Source organism: Anopheles maculipalpis, chromosome 3RL, assembly GCF_943734695.1.
Source record: "Anopheles maculipalpis chromosome 3RL, idAnoMacuDA_375_x, whole genome shotgun sequence".
NCBI lineage: Eukaryota > Metazoa > Arthropoda > Insecta > Diptera > Culicidae > Anopheles > Anopheles maculipalpis.
Genome location: NC_064872.1, coordinates 37,387,363 through 37,408,735, shown reverse-complemented (window position 1 = coordinate 37,408,735; position 21,373 = coordinate 37,387,363). Strand labels below are relative to the sequence as shown.

Genomic DNA, 21,373 nt, shown 5'->3' with positions numbered 1-21,373 from the left:
CTCTTCCTTCGACGAGCAATTTATTTTTCTCTTTGGAATGCTACCAGATGATTTATGCAATCAGTTGACGACTGCACTGTTGAGTTGTACCTGTCGAATGAAAAATACCATCCTGAACACTAAAAAGACAATACAAGAGTGAAAGGAAAAAGTTGAACAATTACAAACAACTCGACTGTTTACATTCGTATCACATCGATACTCATGATTCTTTGAAGTTAAATCCTTCTTTAAAGATGCTTATGAGTAGTATACAAATCGCTAACCGAACGACCGAAATGAATAAGATAAATGACGCTAAGATCTGTTCAAAAACGAGTAATTTTCAATGTAAACACAGAAAACCATCAGATGAGGGCAACAAAACCAAAAATTCAACCATCTGCTGCTATTCACCACCATTCTGTCTGGCATGATCGTTCCCACTGCCCGGTTGTAGTTGAAGTGGAAATTTATGCAAAAAAAAAGAAAAACTAAAAAGAAAACAAAACCTCAGTAACCTCCACGATCATCGCACCGACACGCCGTGCGCCAACGCGAGTGTGTTAATGGGGTGAATACGCTTTTCATCACCTTGCCCGGTCGATCGTTCTGTTTCGGGGTTTCGTTTGGAGTTTCCCACCTACGCGCGCCACTTTTCAATACACGCACACCACTGGGACTGTTCTTGATGCGGATGTAGATCAGTGTTTCGGTATTTTCTCGCACCACAGCGCGAAATGTATTAATCACTAAATAAACTTTATGTCACAACGTTATTTTAATTAGTGCTGGGATGAGAAAGATCCGTACAGAAGGATGGATAATGTAATTAAACTTTCACATGTGGGCTTTAGCGCCGCAATGGAATGCATTTGTGTAAACATTGATGCGATCGTGTTACGCGATCAGATGAAAACCTTGTTTCTTGTGTTTCTTATTAAAAGTGAAAAATTTGATTTATTATGCGGCTTTTTTCAATAAATAGCAAATAAATTTCATAGTTTCCTCCAGGAATACTTTCGGTCGACCTTAACCTGCCCGTAGCAGGCCGTGCCGTGTTAAAAGTGTGACACATTTCGCGTGAAAACCGATTTTATTGCACTTCCTCTTCACCGGACAACCGTCGTGTCCCTGGAGAAGTTATTACTCCTGTCTCGGGGCCATCAAACGACAACCCGGTGGAAAGTATAAACCAACGGGTATGCGTGCAAATGGGTAAAATTTTTCCATACTGACCACCACCAACCCCAACCACGAAGGGGCGAGATACGTACCTTGAGCAATGTCTTCATCTTTTGTATACTGACACATCCCTGAACCTGGCCTACCGCCGTGCCGATGCGCTGGAAGGCGAACGTTGCAAACACGAACCTTTATGGCCGTTCATTGTCGGAAAGGGATGTATAAATTAGCGGCCAGTCTGGGCCTCGGCTGACTCCCCAATATAAGGGGCAAGGAGACGAAAAAAAAGGGAAGCAAGAGCGAAGCGTCAGCAGGAAAGACGGCAGATTTATTTTTCTCCTCCACACGAAGTGAAGAAGTTTGCACGATCTTTATTATTAGAAGAGTTGCGAGCAGCGGCACATAGAATACACGTAGGCTTAGGCGAAGAGCTTGTTTTAGTTAAAGCCAGCATTGCACAAGCAAACAATCAGCAAAAGTAAAGGCAGCAGCAGCATCAACAGCAGAGTAATAAAGGTTCACTTTGAAGATTAAACACCGTAGCCGTAGGCGGTTTTTAAAACAGTTGTTTCAATGCCCCACCATGCCACAGTAAAAATGTGAAACAGTTTTCCAAACATTGCTGATCATAATAAAATCTTTGTATTACTTGTTGTTTGTAAAGGGTGGAGAAACATCAAAGCTGGTCAAATGTTTGCCTGGAAGAGAGTTTTTAAATCTATTTGGTCCGGTATTGTGTTTATAGAATCAGCATTAATTTTTACTTTTTCCATTTTGAAAACGTTTAAGTGGTTATAAATTTTGTTTTCATTAATAATTTCTTTCGCACATTCATTTTATTTTAAAGTTAATACTGCACCCTCATACTGATAGTCGTTAAAATTGATCGTAAAATACTGTTGGTTTATTATTTTTGCACTAAACTAAACTCTCAACTGTAAATTTAGCGTTCTCACTCATGAGGTGGCGACAGACGGCAAGACCGGGGTTCAAATCTTATCCGGGCAATCCCCCTGTAGTGAGGACTGACTATTCAATTACGTGGTATCGGAAAGTCTAGTAAGCCATGCAATGGCCGGCGTGACCTAGAAAGACGTTAAGCCACGAAGAACAAAACTCATGTTTGTAAAATTTCCTCGTTTTGAGACCACTTTTTGAGAGCTGGTTAGAATCATAACATACCCTAGCAAAGTCAATAGAAAATGAGCCAAAATCATCATTTTTAGGCAATTGGACGGATTGAGATCAAACCGATAAACAGTTCAATTTTTTGAAAACTCCAATTAAGGATTTCCAAGTAGTCAAGATGTCAAAATTCTGCCGATATCGTCTTCTTCTTCTTCTTGACGTACGATGGACGATGGACGGCTTGACCGTCTGTCGTAATAGCTTACTAGACTGCCGATACCACGTCGTTGGTTAGTCAATCCTCACTACGGGGGGACGGTCCGGAAGGGATTTGAACCCCGGTCCTGCCGTTTGAAGACCGGCACCGCTGTCTCCTACACCACAGGTACACCATAATCTGCCAATTCTGTCTATTTCTATAGGTTATTCCTCTGCTTTTTGACTTTACAACTTTGTAAGGTCACTCCGGCCATCAAAAGGTTTCCTAGATTTGTTGATACCACGTATTTAAATAGTCTGCCATTACTCGAACCTGTAGATTGTTATGGACTCCAAATTAATTCATTCAAATTAACGTGAATGTTTTACATCTCAGGTTCGTTTAAATTTCAAAAAATGTAGCAACATACAACATAAATAAAATTGAGTAGGTCCCTTTTTTATTCTGGATGCTCAGTTTCACACGGGATTTAATGGACGCTTTCTGTTTGAAAATGGTGTGCTATTCGTTTGTCAGTTTGTACGTTAAAGATATATCCGGTTTTCTTATTTTGTTAGTTCTTTTTATTGAATTCAACGGACCACCTTGATCCCCATACAATGGAGGCCCTCTTGAACCGGAATTACAAAAAAAGTGCAAATGAATTTCGAAACCAAACAAATTAGCATTGAGTAGGTCGCAACCGCGAATACAGTTTAAAACGACGCGAATACACGACACTTACATAAAAAAAAACATCAGAGGCGCCAAATCGGGTACGGCTATTCGAGCGGAAGGAAGGCGATCTTGCTCGGAGCGATCTCGGTGGGACGTAAGGTCAGCTGGTAGCCTCGGCGAATCGATCCAGTTGTCCAGTACTTCTACTACAAACAACCTCTAAAGGTGGTAGCGGCGCCGATCTTCATAAGCCAGGATCGAATCCAATTTGATCCTCGTCTCCCTGTGCAGATTACAAAGCTATGGATAAAACGAAGTCAAGAAAAGCCAGTAATGGCAAGCTAACAACTTTCGAGTTCGTAGAATCAAAGAAGAAGATATATGGTATCCATTCAGACAAGACATAATAGATAAATTGGTCTTTTTCTTCTTCTTCTTCTTGGCTTAACCACCTCTAAGGTCATCAGCAGACGAAAGAGCAAGAATGGGTACAACGACCATATCGAAGGTGTAACAATCGCTCTGAACAAAACCATGTTCACACAAAACCGACGCTATCAAGCACACTCGAGACGTGGTGTTCCGCAAAAAAAGCCGGATGAAATTATTTAATGACGGAAAAATTATCAGCGAAACATCCGAGCCTATGGTTTGGAGAAAGAAATGTCTAGAAACCTATGCCTATGTTAATTATAACCAGCATGTAAACTAGTTTTAAACAATGCTGCCAGGCTGTCCATCGTGAAATAGACATACATGAATACAAACACCATTTGACCGGGATCCAAAATGCGTACAGAAAATAAAAATATTTTCAAGTATTTGCTTCATATTGTACTTTGAAAACTTGAAATAAAAAGATGAATTCCAAAATTGTATGCCACGAAAAAAAAAATTCTATCCTATGATCGCAATCATTGTCGTGTGACCATTTCATAAATATGGCTTCGGATCATCTGATATATGCCTTAATGTTTTCGCTTCCCGTAGCAGAAAATTGTCAGAAAAAGAGCTATTCCATGGAGAAAATGTGCGAGAAGCACACGACAATTTAATATTGTGCATTTGATCTGTCCCTTGCGGCTTTAGTGCTATGTATTTAAAGTTGAAAATAAATCTCTATAGATAGGAATTTACAGCACGTGAAAATATTTAAGGTCTTTTAAATCTCAATTTAAAGTACTAGTTTGGTAGCATTAGATAAGGACCAATATCTTGTTATTTAATAATGAACAAATTGTGATAACAATTTTGAAATTATACCAAGGAATGATCCTATGGTTAAACGTTGCCTTAAAAAAATCATTACAACTTTTACGTATTTCAATCATCCAAAATAAGCTCGTCAAAATCAGTCACCCAAATCCTACACATCCTCATAAGATAATCCACACTCATTCGCTTTATCCCCAGTTGTCACATAACTAGCGAGAATGCTGCAATAAAAAGGGCTCCCATTCGAAGACGTGTGATGTGCATAAAACATTTTTTCTGATAAAAAAGAAAAATCCGGCTTCGTCCCCTTTACCGATCATAAATCATGTCACCCGGCACTGCTACAGGACCTTCTAGAGCGTGAAAACAAAACACAAAATCCAACAAATTGTCTTTTTATCGTTTTTCGTTAGTTTTTGAAACACAAAACGAAACAAATTGCGTTTTCATAGTTTTTATATTGTTATTTGCACGATTTCGATGCTGGACAGTGAGGTGCGAATTAAACCATGCTAAATACACAAAACTAAAAAAGAGACAATCCCATTGCGATGGGTTGCACACTGAAGGGCGCACGTTAACTCATTTTTAGCTGGCATTTCCCGCCTGCAGGAGAAACGGTTAGCGCTTGGGTGGCCTGACCTGCCGTAATCGCGCCAAAATGTGGCGGAAAATGTGAGCAGAGCGCTCTCTTAATTTCTTTACAAATATGATTCACCCGGGAGCGAACCTTAAGCTGATCTTTAGTGGGTTTACTTTCATTGCTTGTGCGGTAAATAAACACTCTCATCGACGATGGTCAACCATCATCCCCATCGTCTCGATACGCTTTTCTTTACCCCGACGGCATGCATCTTCCCATTCCCGAGAGCTCGAGAGAATGGGCGAGTATTTAAGAGTGCATTCTGCTGCTGTTTCTACTCATGCTCCTTTGTGTGTCGCTCTTTTTTGGCTCTGTTTGAATTCGATACGCTTGCACGCTTGGCAGACGAGATTTATAGAATAAGGGAAACAAAAAACGTACAAATAGAATATATTTTCCTATACTTTTTTGTTGTTGTCTTGTGCTTGAATCAGCGTCAAAAGAGCGCTAGCAGAAAGGATGCTCCTAAGCGCTTGGGAAAGGTCTGCTGGTCCGCGCTGTCTGAAGTCAGTTTTCATTCGCCGTAAACGTAACGTTCCGCTCGTACACCGGTCTCAGTTCAATCTAGTGCTCCGTTACGGTAGCATCGTGTGGTGTCTTTGAAACGGACCACGCACGTTACGCTGGCACCAGTTCCGTTCGTTCCGTCAAAACAAGCTTTTGCCCGTTAGGGTCTAGTGGAGAGGAAATTTATTTAACCGTGCACAAATTTCTGCTGTGGAAAACCCGTCTCTTCATTAAACCATTGTCAGATGGTTAATTGTTTCGAAGGCAAAAAAATTTAAGGCGAATAAACAAATCCTTAAGCAAACTCTTCAAGGATCGTTTAATTCCGTAAAGCAACCGACAGGCGAGAAAAAAAGCCAATCCTCAACGCATCATTCCCTCTAGCTTCTAGTATCGGACGTACTTCAAGCGTCGGTTGACCACCGGTGGTGGTCATCAATCAGTATTATGTTTAATTAGTGCGAGGACAGCTGCTGGTTCGCGCGTTTACAAACCAACAGCCGAACCAAACGTGATCCATCTCTTCGATCTGAGAAGCGACCGAACCGCGTGTGCGTGACGAAAAAAAGTGTCAGGAAGTTGGTCGGTCAAACATTTGTCTAGGCTGCCTGTACGAGGGTGTGTGAACGATACCGTCCACTGATAAGTGTGATACTGATGTGATGATGCTGTGATACACCGAACGAAACCATAAAAGCAGCCAGTCAGTAATCCACACCAACGTGTGTGTGCATGTGTGTGTATGTGTGCGTGCATGTGTGCGGAGAGTGTGTGAGGAAGACGCATCCTTCATGTGCCACGTGCGCTTTGTAGCAATGCGTTTTTTGAAGGTGCATCACGACTCGGCTGGCTGTTGACCGTGAACCGACCGAAATCTGACATTGAGCAGCCCGCTTCATCCAAAAAGGCACCGGCATTGCATTCCATTTCGAGCAGAGGAGAACTGCTCCAAAGAAGTGACAGGTGAGCAATGTATATGTGCGATTCTAGTGTAGTGTGTACGTGTGAGCGTGTGTCTAATCGTGAGCATGTTCGAATCGGTAATAACAACCGTTTATCACCTGTTGCTGAATGTTGCGGATGATTCTGCGGATACGATTGCAGATCAGTTTCTCCACAAACTTAGTTTCCTGGTACAACACACACTCGCACACCTGGCAGCTGTAGAACATACACGTTGAACCATTTATCGCTATTCTTAACCCTGAACCAAGCTGCTGGTGATTATGTGAAGTGGATGCGTTTTTGCACCGTATTTCGTTCCGTATGCGTATGTGAGTGTTCCCTGCACGTGCGGTACGTTCACGTACGAAAAACTTGGGCAGTCTTTTTGAGCCTGTCTCGAGCATAAATCATGATTTCGGTCAACTTTACCAGCTTCGGCGGTGGAATCTTTTATCGATTCCGTACAGCAACGGTACTGGCCGTCTTAATAGAGGAATGGAGTGTGAACAAATCAGGAAATGAAAAAGGAAATACGGCTCTGCGGGTTGCAAAATTTCTTGCGTATAAGTTTTTGGCCTTCTATGCAGCGTGTAGAACGTGATGGAGACGCCTGGTGTTTGGTGAGAAATATAGCCTTAACACACCAGGCGTCTCCATCGCACAATGCGTGGAAGGAAATTTGATAAAAATTACTTATTAGAAGTGAAGTTGCTGTTTTTACTGCCATTTAGGGCTTTATTAAATTTGTTAGGTTTGCTATAAAATGTACCGAAAGTTTCGTTTGGTAATCAACATTTTATTTTAGTTTTCGATTCAAATGCTATTACTTTTAGTTTTATTTATTATTATTACCCCCTTTAAACTGTCTAACTAATATTCAGTAGCTTGTGAATGTAATAATCTATTTATCACCACCTCAACCATGCAACACGTGTTCGGTATGAAACCACCAGGCGGCTCCTCCATCTGCACACGTAAAGTTTTATTGTGTATACAGTGGCAATTTGTTTTACCATCGTTGGGGGCTTGTTTGTAAGTAAAATTCGGTCAATAAAGTAACAACCCAGCCGCAGGTTAAACGGGGCCGATAAAACTCGAAACCAAATGTACCATTTTCATACAGTCAATCTTTGTTTGTTTACCGGAACTTTGGTTTCTACAAAACAAACAAACAAATCATAAAATCCCGATGCGACACAAATAACAAATGTCCGAACGGGTACCAGATTCGGTTTCCTTGCATCTGTTGTTGATCCGAGTGGGTTTATTTGCTACATTAAATGAACGAATTTGCATATGCACCGTCCAAAACTGCCAATGCAGCGTAATTATTAGCCCGGTGTTTTGTTCCGTTTTATTAGGATAGGTACTGTACGTTGTGTATCTGTATCTAATTAGTCTATGTTACGCTCACAATTCATCGCCAAATTAAACGGGGTGAAAATATCCGGCCGCCAGTGACATTTAAGTTATACCGTCTGTCTAAGTATAGCATTGCGTCTCAAAATAAAAGATCAAGAAAGCCTCGGTAGCCGCGGGCAAGGAATGTGCGATCGGCAGATTATACCGACAAGTCTGGTTTTGTGCTGTGATTTTTTGGGGGTGGTGGTTTTTCTGATTGTGATCAACTCTTGTCTTTTATTCAATACAACCGGCCATCGACCAGAAATAGAGTTGTAGGGTGGGTTACAATCTTCGTCTGCTTGTTAGGTGAAAATAATTTGTTATTAAAAGATCTCTTTCCCACTGAGGTGTCTCGGGATAGTGAAAAAGAGTGATAGAGAACACGGGGTAGGTGATCATGTTTTTCTCTACCTTCCCTCAAACCCCGCTTAACTCATTCCCGGTAGCAGGGTTCTCGAAATAAAATTTCATTCATAAATTGTGTCGCTGATCTTCCGCGAACGCCGGATGAACACCGGTGGGTGGTTTGAAGGCCACTGTCTGTGTGTGCATGTTCGTGTGCTTATATTTGTTGCGATCCAGTAAGCGGTTTGAGAGATCTAGAAGAACACGGCCTCACAACATCTACCCTTGCCCACCGATTGCTTGCGCGGCAGATGACCATCTACACGGTATCTGCTGCGATCTGGAATATCACAAACACCCGGTGCTTCGATGGGCCATCTGCGTTGGAGCTACAGGTTGTGTAAATACGTAGGAGCAGATCGCGAATATGTAAACCACAACCCGCCTACGAACAAGCCGAGTCGGGAGTTGGTCGCTTAATGAAACAAATTGAAAAATGAACTGAAACATGTGTTTTCAGTATCGAGCTGTGTGCTGGGGGCGTCGTAGGATTTCGAACCGTTATTTCTTTTCCTTTTTCTTCCCGAATCCGTAGAGCAGAAAGTTTGGGCCGTTCATTCTTGCGTAGCGCACCAGCCTTCCTTTTCCGGCCATAGTGGTCAAGTTTTATTACAATTCGTTCCAACCCGTAGCTAATAAAATAAATTGTAAACCTTCTGTCACATGGTTTAATTGGTATTTCTCGTGCTACTTGTTCTGCCAAATAGTGTTTTGTTGATCCGAGGTCTGATGATTAAATATTTGTTTATTCAAATGATGCGTACGTTTGCTAGCAGTACGCTCGTCAAACTGTATTAAAATAATATTTAGAACACTGAATTACGAACATTACGATCGATGGGGATGTATGTATCAGTTTTCTTCCATCGTTCAGCATAACTGTACCGTATTAAAAATCGTTTATCTTATCCGTCGTTTAACTTTCTAACCCGTTCAGAGTCAAGGTTAGTAATCGGTGGCGGTACATTTAGGGCGACGCAAATTGAACAAACATCCCATCATAAGAAGCAACCACTATTTATTTATAGGATAATTGGTTCGAAATGCATTCCCATTCAGTGTGTCCGCTTGCAAGAAGCGAATGTGGAATCGTACCGGGGAGCGGAAGCTTGAAAGAGTACAACAGCTGAACCTGTCATATCCGACAGCCAAACAAACAAACAAGCAAACAAACACACACACACAAACAACAACAAAAACCGACACCTTAACTAAAGGTGACCACAACTCGGCCAAACTCGCGGTAGTACGACTCAGTTGTGCTATGCATTTTATTCCGCATTCTGCTCCGAACGCAATTGCACAATCTTCATTTCCCCTAGGCGAGCGATGGCAGCCGCGACCTTTACGTGAGGCAAAGAAATTATGAGCCATTGTGCAAATTAGGAGTGCTAATGTCACTGTCGTCATCCTCTCTGACGTCGTTGGGGGTTTTATTGCTAAAGGTAATTGTGTCGGAGTAATGAGCCGATTCGGTCTTGCACCAAGTGCGGGCATAGTTTAGAATGATGTGGAAAATATAAATACTTTATTTTATTCGTATTTGGTAATTTGGGTGCATCTACTGTCTGGTGTTGAAGAACGGCCGTTAGATTAGTTTTATTAGTGTCAAGCAAAGGCACAACATTATCTTATGTAATTGTAATGTACAACAACTTAATAGAATATAGAAATTCTATATCGAGTATCTACTTACTAAATAATTTCATAAGTTGGGTTAATGTCCCGTCGAACCATTTAACGATTAAATTTTGTTCATGGCCTTTATGTTCTATATGTCAGCGTTATCAAATTATTTGGATTGTTTTTGGTGAAGAACTACGTATGAAACTTTGTTCATACTGTTAGCGCATGAGTGAATAAATTTGAGAAAATAAGGTATTAATTATCTATCCGATGCGTCTCATCAGATGAATGAAGAGTTTTCATCGTTACACATTTTGGGTCGGGTTTTCGAAGCTTCTGGTCATACGATGCGAAAGACCCTGGACCAGATCTTTTTAACAAAATCTCAAGCTAAAACTGATATGTTTAGGCAGTTATGTACAATATTTCAGAAACAACATATAAAAACATAACATATCTACCAGATGGTCTTACGTTAATACTGGAGTTTTACTGAAATTTCCTGCTTTCCTTGCCTTAACAATACCGGTTGTCAGTCAGTACTACGTACGATGGACCCGACGGGACTCGGTATCCACCGCTACCATCTCGGCCACAAGACCGCCCCAATTCAAACAATTCACTTAGTCTGTGTTAAAAAAGGCACGACAAAATCATGTGGACAGGCGGCTGTAAAATCAGAGAAGTTGGAAATAAAAATGTGTTGAATTTTTTTCTTTTACAGATTTTAATTTAACGGACGATACGGGGGGACGCTCCGGGTTCAAATCCCATCCGAACCGTCCCCCCGTAGTGAGGACTGACTAACCAACTACGTGGTATCCGGCAGTCTAAAAAGCCATTTCGATTGCCGGCATGACCTTAGAGGTCGCTAAGCCAAGGATAATTTGAGACAATAGGGTGTGGAGCCGTCATAGTAAAATAAATAATAAATAAATATGATTTTAATTCGATTTTAATTTGGCTGAAATAGCATCCAACAGCGAAAGTGTTAAAATATGAGTTATAAACAAATGATTATAAATGATTATTGAACGATTAATGTTTAATGTTTTAAATATTAATAATTGATTTGATACTTTATAGAAGTGAAGCAATTTTATTTTAAAAAAACATATGAAGAACACGATAAAATCAAATTTACTTCAAACATATCGAACAGCAATCACTTGAGTGTCAAAAGTAAAATCTATAATTGCTTAACTTAACTTAACTGCTCTTAACTTAACTCTTAAGTCTTAACTATAATCGCTGTACAATTAATTAAATACAGTTGGCAATCAATAAGCAACATTTCGTCACATTTTACGAATGTCAGAAAGGGTGGTTGATGTAGCTCCTTTTAATAAAGTCATCACCTCGCGCCGGACCACTTCAAACATTTCTTCACGCGTATGAATTTTCACTCAAAACGGCCAATCAACGTTATTTTGTTTTGCTTGCTCCCATCTTTACGAAGCATATTGAATACCGTGACCCTGCCTGCGCCTATTTGTAGCATCGTTTCGTAGTTGTGGCAGGGAAAATTCCAGCCGTTGCATGTTATTGAACCAACCCGTGTAGACAACGCGTGGCCAGTGACGTTTTAAATCGTTGGTTTGATGTTCCTTATTGCTGTCGGAGGGAATGAATAATCATTTGCAAACGGATTGAAAAATTGTATAAACCAAAAAAAGAACAACATACGCACACTTGGCGTTTACGGTTCCCATCCTTGACACGATTGAAATGGACAACTCCCATGGGCGCCAGTCTGCGTGCGTGTGTAAGATGGTTCATAAGTCGCAGCCAGTTAATCCACCTGTGCGGCATATCATCGAGATCTATTCCCTCTTTACTGTGTGTGTGTGTGTGTGTGTGTGTGTGTGTGTGTGTGTGTGTTCGTGTGTGTTTTACATTCAAATTAACAATATTAGATTTGCTCGCCCATTTGTTGGCGATATTTTTATTCGACCATCATCATCACTGTCGCCGTCGTTTTGCCGCTGCCTTCAACACTACCGTCACCACCGGCGTAGGATCGTTTGCTTTTCCGCATCGTTGGCAGAGAGTTCCCTTTTGGCATTTAAAACGAATGTCCGCACGACCAAACCATCGCTCGGCTAACTGTACATGAACGCGAACGCTTGCTTCTTTGCATAACGGTACCAATTAAATACGCTACCAGTCGGTTGTGGAAAGGAAAAATATGCTTCGCCAATATCACTCAACTGAATAGTGTAAAGCACCGGCATGATTTACTGTTTGTCAAGTGAAGGGATTTATTTTTAAACAATAACTTTAATCCGACAGGGATTTTTCAAACATTCTTGTCACGAGTCATTTTTTTTTGCAATCGATTCCTTTTCTCTATTCTATCCTATTCAATCGTTTGCCGCATTTGAATGACTCAGTACACTGTGTGAGTCCTTATGCAATTGGCAATTGTGAGTGTGCCAGTATATGAAGATAAATCTGCTGCACGTTCATGCAATGTGTCCTCCGAAGCCAAAGCTCAAGCCAATAGCCCACCACCCTTCTATTACTGCATCATCATCACCATCATCAGCAGCAGCAGCAGCATCATCATCGGCACCATTGGCAGGGTCAAATCGAGCGTCTGCTTACATCGAATCATGCAAGCAGCGACTTTTTGGCAAAGGATGTGATACCGCAAGAAAATCCTTGAAACGATTTCTAAATCGATCGTTTAAAGATCTAGATAGTGGAAAATTGTCTTAGCTCTCGATTTATTCGTGAATGAAGGAAGGGAGAACGGGGCTTGGCCCCCATGCCACCCGTGCCATGGAACATGACTGCTCCAAGACACCCTCAGAATGATAATTGTGATCCAAATCAGAGTTAAAATACATTACGGGTTCGAAGTTTCTTGCCTGCAATGGACGCCCCAGACGTGCTGTTCGAACTGGCTTTGTATGCTGTTGGCATCGAAAATCAACCGCACACACTAATGAGGTGCAATGTCATCTGATGGAGCTCTCTGTTAGAAATGAAATCAAATCTTAGGAAAAATATGGATGGATGGTTTACTGACTGTGACTGCGATACGAATATGAGATTGATTCTTCTTCTTCACTAATGTCCTATTAGACTTGCTGGATACCACGTAGTTAGATAGTTACTCATCACTGGGGGGAAACGGTTTGAATGGGATTTGAATCCCACTCCTGTCGTGTAAAGACTGGCCGCCCGTTTAAATTTAAATTTCCGTAGCATATTATTAATAATAAATTTAACATTAATATACAAAACGTCCATACTGGATTTGTTGTAGCTAATTATTTTATTTAAAACTTACATTTAATACAATGACGATGCAGGAAAGCTTCTGAAAATAACTTAGTTTAGTAATATTAAATGTGCAAAGGCACCACACCACCACGAGTTCTTACTCCATCGCTGGCTGAATCTCGACTCCTAAGCATCCCGATCCTACACCAGATAACGATCTCGATCCCGATCGTGCTGCTCTCGTTACAGGACAGTTGTGTCCGTCAATCGAGAGGGTGCGTGAGTGTCCGGTTACCTACGCACCCAACCCTTTGTATAAATGGTTGCGAAATAAGTGTAGTAGAAATAATTAATATCATAAAAGTATAGCTATTTGAAAATATAAAACTTCGTAGTAAATTGGTCGATAGAAAAGCTGGACAGCGAATTTGGATTTTAAAAAAATCAAAGATAGCTGAATAATTCATTGTGTCCTAATATCAAATTCGTTTGCTGATTCTAATATTCTTGATCCTGATCTGCCAGCAGCAAAAAGTCTTATCATGCATAATATCCGGAGGAGATTTGACAATATTCAAGATCGAAATATCTTGTGCAACAACAATTACACTGAAAAAGAAAACAATACAGCGAGTCATAACAATGGGTTATCAGAAAGATAGAAATCATATGAAGACCATTGGAGTATTTGCTTTGATGCTGCTCTAGCTTCTGTACCTACACATACCAAGAGAAATATATCCATTGACATTCAGGGTTCGTTGTCTGATTAATTTTTTTTTTTTTTTGTAGCCTTTCGAAAAAGTCTTTAAATGTTCATGTGTTCATATAAAGTCTTTAACAAAATCGAAATAAAAATAACAATAGAATGTGGTTACCGTAAAAGCTACGTCAGAGATCTAGGAGTGCTTCTTGACTATAAGTTGAGCTTCCATGACCAGCTAGAGGACATCGTCACTAAGGGCAATCAGCTAGTTGGCGTTCTGAAGAAGCTTTCGCGCGATCTTACGGACCCGATTGCCGTTAAGAAGCTGTACTGCTCCTTAGTTCGGTCTGTGGTGGAATACTCATCCGTGGTGTGGTGGCCCATATTGGCACGCTCGTTGGCTCGCCTGGAATCCATCCAGCGTAAATTTACACGGTTTGCGCTGCGTGGTTGGAGTGTCCAGATGGACTACAATGGACGTTGCGCGTTACTTTGCCTGGAGTCGCTGAAACAGCGGAATTGTAACGCGCAGAGATTTTTTGTCGCAGGTCTACTTGACGATCGCATCGACTCGCCGGCGCTGCTCTCTGCTATCAACATTTACGCTCCGGCAAGATCGCTCCGGTGCTAGATCACTTCTTGACGTAGGGGAACGTCGTACTCGTTTTGGCGCCTATGATCCATTTCTCGTCTCGTGTCTCGAATTGAACGCCGTGTGTAATAACAATCACACAACAATTGAACCAGACCTGTCGCGCTCTGCGTTCCTTAATTGTATACGTACAGTGCGGCCCATTACTTGATGAATGTAAAAATGTAAATTTTAACTGTAAGTGTAAGACGTACAAAAAATGTCGGCTTATAAGATGGAACGATTTACAATGCGATGTTTTCATTTCATTTCACGTTGGCCTGCTCTTTTAAGGAGCGTCGTCGTGACATGGCTCGGTCAACAATAGATCTCCAGGAAACTACATCCCTGACTGCAGCTTCCCATCCGTGTAGGCACCCGATCTACACGGATCGGGTGCCCCGCTTGGTCGCTGCCGACCAAACCCCGCTTGGTCGCTGCCGACGAAATCTGTAGCAAGGGGGGCATGTCTGCAGAACAAGACCTGGTACAGGGTCTTATAGGCGGCATTAAAGACTGAAATGGCACGATAGTTCGAGCATTCCAGTCTGTCGCCCTTTTTGTAGAATGGGTGAATGACGCCCAGTTTCCACTCCTCCGGTAATTCTTCCTGTTCCCAGATTCTCGTCAGCTTGTGCATTTCGACGGTAAGCATCTCCTTCTCCATCTTGAAGAACTCGACGGCCAGTCCATCTCTACCAGCAGCCTTGTTGCTTTTAAGCTGCTTGATGGCGCTGGCAACCTCAACGTTCCACTACGCGATGTATTGCGAGCAAAACTAATCCTAAGTTAGTTGAAACGATTTATTCCATTGACAGTTTAATCGAATTTGTGATGATAAAAAAATTTTGAATATCATATTTACAAATATTGCAATTTTCTATAAAACCAATCGATAATTCACTTCACTTTTGGAGTACAACACGTCTCCCGCTAAGGGCTGATAGTCTTGTTTACACGCTTTTCAAGAGTAATTTAAATATCTCTGCATCGAAACCTACCATACCCTCTCCGCCATGGGTTTCGCTTTCGTAATGAATACTGCCATATCTACAGACTTCCCCCTTCAAATTCTAAACACAAACTCACTTATCACAATCTCATTACCGTGTCTCTGATAAGCACGAATCAACGTATAGACGTTCGTAAAGCAAATTGATTATCTTCTCTGTATATCATCTCCCCAACAAGCCCCCACCATATTATCAAAACATATCAGCTGCAAGTTACGCCATCACTTGCTCACATTTGCACGTCAACGGTTCAATTTAAATTTTATATGTGTTCCTATCGGGTGTTCCACATGGTTGTTAGCGATTGTTTGCTTCGCCAATGGAAGTGTACACCATCCATTCCAAGTTGAACTGCAGCCAAAAAACCTTATCGAGAGGAGGGCCCGCAGGGGTGGGCCTGAGCTTACGCTTGGCTTTAAAATCTCGTACTCCATCTTCCCAGTCTTATGCATGTCTCATCTGAAGCATGTGAAAGGTCTCAAGTGGAAATCGGTGATGTCGGTGGTCTCTCGTCATCATCGAAGCAGACCGACTCGGAGAGTGTATCTTCTTGGTTCCGTTAGTGTATGTGTGTATCCGTGTGTGTGTTTATTGCAATGGCTAACAAACGGCAAATGTACCGTGAATCGTGGCCAACATTTTCGTCCATAAGCGTACCACTATAAATCGTATGCATTAGAGGACGTGGTTGCGAGGCGGCCAAGGTGCAAGCATGTAAGGTTACACCGGGAATTGATTGTTATAAATAAACCAACTACTAAACCAACCATTTCAGCATCCATCTTGGCGCACTACCGCTTTTAGTATCGTTTCGCTTAGCAGGAAGCGTGTTTGCAATCTCGTCCCGTCCTAATATGCACCCCTTTCTCTTTTACTCTCGTTGCAGTGTCTTCGGGGAAAGCTGTTTTTGCGTGGATGTAACAACAAATTAACCATTCAACCGTGTGCGGAATTAACCGAATCAATCCTTGGAATCGGCTACGGCTTCTTGCTGTTCGTTTCCAACGGTCACTGAATCTTGATGAACACGAAGGGTGATTACTGCTGACACGAGGACGAAACGTAACGCAATGCGCTCGGTCGGTTCGCCCACGACGACGGCGACGACGATGACGACGTCGGCGGCGGCGATGGAAGACCGGGACGAGCAAACTAGTGTGCAGGACGACGCTACGGACGACCGGTGGTTGCGACGGCGGCGACGACACGAAGATGACATAAATTGGAAAATGTCAGCTCAGCAACAGGTGACACCGGATCGTACGACGGGCACGGTCGCCGACGGTTCTGACCAAGCGCCACCATCAACAGTCCCATCGTCGGTGGCCGTTGATGGTGAGAATAATCCAATTAAATCGTTGCGGCGGCAACGACGGGTTGAGGGAACGAATGAATGCCCCGTTGCCACCGCCACCACTACCGTTACATCAATCACAGCTTCTACGGTGCCAATTGTTGGCATGGACACGGGACAGTGGTCGGCACGATTGAGCCACGATGGGGAAGATGGCGAGCAGCCGGCCGTCCTGGCTGCTGACACAATGGTACAGATCAAGGAATGTGGTGTCGTTGTAGGTGATCCGATGGGGAGTGGGGATGAGCTTAGTAAAAATAGCACCGGACTAGATACCGCTAATAACAATCGACTGGATCAGCAGCTCACCGTTACGGACGTCGTCAATGAGCTGGAGGACGCATTGGAGCGAAAGCGTCACAACACCGTCAATGCACGCCGACGATGGAAACTGCTCGCGAAGGCACTCCGGCACGATTCGAGTGAGGACGACCAGTTCTCCAAGTTTAATCTGATCGAGGCTGATCGTGCTGGTGATGAAAAGGACGAGAATGTGTACGTTTATCGGCTGTACGATCGGTACCGGTTGAAGATTCGGTTGATCGGCCCAGAGCGTCCTTGGACCGCCAGTGAACTGATTGGGTTCAACAATACTGGCAATATCTGCGTTTGGCCATCAGAAGAAGCCCTAGCGTACTATATCCTTTCTCGACTTTCTCAATTTGATGGAACGTCTGTTCTGGAGCTTGGAGGTGGGATGACTTGTCTAGCAGGACTGATCCTTGCAAAGTATGGGCAACCCGCCTTTGTACATGTGACCGATGGGAATGAGCTGTCGGTCGAGAACGTACGCAAATCGCTCGTACTAAACAAATTTAACTGTACGATCAAATCTTCCGTGCTGAAGTGGGAACAGACAGGCAGAGATCCCGGTCAGGACACTGGAGAGCGGTACCACTTTATCCTTTCCGCTGACTGTCTATTCTTCGACGAGTCTCGATCGCAGTTAATCGATACGATCTTTCAACTGCTAGCGGACGAAGGTGTCGCCCTCATAACGGCACCACGCCGCGGCCAAACGTTGACCCTCTTCCTAAATGAATGCGTTGCCCGTGGCTTCCACTATGAGCTACTACAGTGCTACAACGAAGCTATCTGGGCACGACATCTTGAGCTGAAGCAGACCGATGGCTACGACGAGAACGTTCACTATCCATTACTGGTGAAGATGTACAAATATGGCGCGGGCAGTGTACTGCATCGGTTGTGAAATGCCCCCCTCCCAACACCCCTCAACGCACACAACAGTATTGCGGCACAATAGGAGTTTGCCGTACAGTGTTAGTTTCAATCCAATTCCAAGCAGGAACCACAGTTGTTCACGCAGTGTCCACGTACTTCCATTAGTCGTTTTCACCTGGACCTGAAGCCTGTTAAAGGCAGGGATATCCGCCCCATACGCTTCTTTAGTGCCTAGTTGTAATTTAATTTTGATACTTCCATCCTGCAGCAATACATGCACACTAGAAAGCCATTAAGAAATGGCACTAAAACGGATGCTTTCCTCACCGGAAATAAGTCTGCGGGACCAATAGCAAAAGGGTGCACTTAACGAACGCTCAGATTAAAAAAAAGAGACAAAACTCCAGGTAGATGGTGTTGTTTGTTGTTGAAAGTGCATATTGTTCAGCCAAATTACGGAAAAGTATTTACATTGTTATTTGTTCTAGACATTAGTACGATTAAGGCAATCCAGTAGTTAGGGAATCGACACGTGTTGTCGATATTAAATTAATAATGTCCGTTTGAAAACGAATACCGAATCTGTTGTCGACGATGCCAAAGTATTCACGGTGTGTGCGCAAGTTAGCGGACGGCATCCATTTTGTGATAAAAGCGATTCTCGAACTGGAAACTTTTGAATGACGAGCCTAACCAAACTAGCTAGACTATAAATAGCGAACTAGCGTGTTTGTTGCAACCGTTGGGTGTATGTTTAGTCTAAACCGTGTGCATGTTTGGAAGGAGAAGCACGTGCTGGAAGAGATGTGTTTTTGCAACTTTATTAATGAAACGACCGTTCGGTACGCCCAGGGTCGGAATGTGCATGGGATTAGATGTTTATTGTTTGGGAAATAGTAGAATATTTTCGCATTCAACCGTACGACAGCCGGTGGTTCATTGTTTTTGGGGAAGCGTAGACTAAATTTAAATTGTGCCCCATTTTTTTGGTCAAACTGAATGAAGCATTCACATAGGTTGGGTTGAGGGAATGTTTGTGTTGATAGTGCTGCTACTTACGAAAATCCTTTTCCACGCTCTAATGCACAACACAACACACACACACATAGAGTTGGCGACAGTTATGTGCAAAATTCCAAGGAAAACCAGTATCACAACCACTTTTAGCACTATGTACTATTTCCTCTGCGATGGTAAGTAAACTCCTCTAGATCTAAGCGTTAGACAGCAAAACAGAAGATGAGCAATAAAACTCCTTTATGTGCAAATACAAATTTTATTCCTTAGAAAATAAATAAATAATAACCGATGTATGCAAATCCGTGTGATGTAGATCCATTCATTCTCTGTGATGACGATAATAGTTGAGAGTTTTTGGTGTTTAGACGAGTCGGAACATTAGTACGGATGCAACCGCTGGGATGGGTGCATCTGGCTGTGATACGCTACTTGGGCAGGAGGATGCGTTGGCATGTGTGAAGAAGGATACGGTAGCATACCCAAACCAACACCGAGCGGTCCAGGTGGTCCAAGTCCAAGTGGAATCGCTACTGGAACCTGTTGATGTTGAAGTGATTGTTGCTGATGCTGGTGTTGCTGCTGTTGCTGTTGTGATGGTGCTGGTGGCATTAACTCACCCACCGGATCCGCTACCGAAACATTCACTTCCTGCGCATGTACCCTCATGTGCACGTTCAGATTATTCAGGGTGGCAAATACTTTGTGACACTCGTGACATTTGTAGCTTTCGTTGCCACATTCGTTCAAATGCATCTTTCGCTTGTGTGCCATCATGTCGCGATTGCGGCTGAAGCTTTTGGCACAGATATCACAGTGATAGTTTTTAATGCCCGAGTGCGAAATCATGTGTCGTGTGAGATCGCCGGATGTGATGAAGCCCTTATTGCACGACGGACACACGTGGTCCCGCTCGTTGGTGTGTATTTTCTTGTGGGCTTGAAAGTTGCCCAGTGCGGAAAATTGCTTACTACAGATTTCACACTGATACGGCCGTTCGCCGGTGTGTGTGCGTACGTGTATTGCAAGATTGTGCTTTTGAGCAAATCTTCGAGGACAAATGTTGCACGAGTACGGTTTCTCACCGGAATGGGTCCTGCAAGAGTGTTGGTAGGAAAAAGGAGATCTATCAAAATTAACTTTTCTTGGCATAACGCTTTGTTTAAATCCTTACCTCAAGTGCATTTGCAACTGTGCGGCACATTTGAACGTTTTGTGACACTGGTAGCATGTTTGTGGTATTTTCGGCATCGGTTTTGGTCCTCTCTTCTTGCGCTCTTCCGGGAGCTTCTGTCTGTATCGTTTCCTACTGTTTGATTTTCTACAACCGATAAAAGTCGCATTAATATTCTATATAATTGGAGCAAAGTATAGCAAAATACATACTTTTCTGCCGATTTCTGTTCATCGCCTTTGTGGTCCATTCCCGACACCAGCCACGAATCATCCGTCATCGTTTCTTTATCCAGCGTATAGCTGTAGTCCATAGCAGACCCTCCGTTCATGTACTGCCGCAGTCTCATGTCAGAATTTTCACACTGTTGCTTAAGATGAAATGCCACCCCTAGTCGGTACATGCAATTGTTGCAAATCGTACTAGGCAGACCATCATCTCTCGATACCTTTGATGTCGAATTAAAAATTTACTGAATGATCCTGCCGATACTGTGCAGCACATAGTCTTACCTTTATGTTCGCACACATTACAAGCATATTGGCCGGAGCCATTGGGACCAGGTCGGTGCTAAATATGGATGCAAACACACCCTCCTCCAGACACACTCGGCACAACCGACTTATGTTGTAATCCATATTGAAGTTAAGCTGCAAAGACTTCGTTCAGTTCGTTCTTCTCTTTCGGTAGCTTCACAAATCCTCACGAGCTATAAGAAAACAATATCCGAAATTTACGACATGAAATAACATTTCACTCATGCTTTTACTTCACTGACACTGAATAGTGCAACACGTTACATGGTTTATTGAAAAAAAAGTGGGATTTTACTTAGAAGTTTGCGTGAGACTATAAAATTGAACTATCCATTGCAAGGGAAAAAGTATTGTTTACGTTTCTACGGTTTATTTACAAAATTGATCTTTTGACAGTTCGTGAAGACATTTACAGTGACGTACGAATACAGCGCAGTGGATGCAGTGGGAGTAAATTTTGCTGCAGTTGCGACAATCTGGTTGAGAAATTGAACTTTGAAATGTGATTTATAGAATGCTTGCAAGAAACAATATACAAAAATGATGGCAGTTAAAATGAAAAAAAAAAAAGATTTAAAAAACGTGATGTTCTTGTAATTCAAAGTGTGATATTTT

General features: G+C 42.5%; 4 protein-coding genes across 5 annotated transcripts in view; 2 read left to right on the top strand and 2 right to left on the bottom strand.

The window, feature by feature from the left end:
- The window catches only part of LOC126564702 (ATP-dependent RNA helicase me31b), a 515,322-nt gene that overhangs the window by 15,292 nt on the left and 478,657 nt on the right, over positions 1-21,373 (bottom strand). The window lies entirely within an intron of this gene.
- Positions 1-21,373, top strand: part of LOC126564302 (neutral and basic amino acid transport protein rBAT-like) — a 535,179-nt gene that overhangs the window by 500,769 nt on the left and 13,037 nt on the right. The window lies entirely within an intron of this gene.
- On the top strand, positions 16,400-18,059 carry LOC126564576 (calmodulin-lysine N-methyltransferase). Its single transcript, XM_050221652.1, has one exon. It carries the CDS (start codon positions 16,566-16,568, stop codon positions 18,057-18,059), a length of 1,494 nt encoding a protein of 497 aa, XP_050077609.1. The 5' UTR covers positions 16,400-16,565.
- On the bottom strand, positions 19,428-20,873 carry LOC126564781 (zinc finger protein 271). The gene is made up of 4 exons (XM_050221888.1): positions 20,735-20,873; positions 20,435-20,670; positions 20,223-20,369; positions 19,428-20,144 (listed from the first exon to the last, which is right to left on the bottom strand). Exons 1-4 carry the CDS (start codon positions 20,858-20,860, stop codon positions 19,430-19,432), a joined length of 1,224 nt encoding a protein of 407 aa, XP_050077845.1. The 5' UTR covers positions 20,861-20,873; the 3' UTR covers positions 19,428-19,429.

What these genes read in the sequence shown, in the direction of transcription:
- LOC126564576 (XM_050221652.1), top strand. Translation starts at nt 16,566, where the DNA reads ATGCGCTCGGTCGGTTCGCCCACGACGACGGCGACGACGATGACGACG.
- LOC126564781 (XM_050221888.1), bottom strand. Translation starts at nt 20,860, where the DNA reads ATGGATTACAACATAAGTCGGTTGTGCCGAGTGTGTCTGGAGGAGGGT. An exon ending in GAACAGAAATCGGCAGAAAA is followed by an intron (nt 20,370 to 20,434) that starts GTATGTATTTTG and finishes TATCGGTTGTAG; the next exon opens with AAAATCAAACAGTAGGAAAC. An exon ending in CAGTTGCAAATGCACTTGAG is followed by an intron (nt 20,145 to 20,222) that starts GTAAGGATTTAA and finishes ACACTCTTGCAG; the next exon opens with GACCCATTCCGGTGAGAAAC.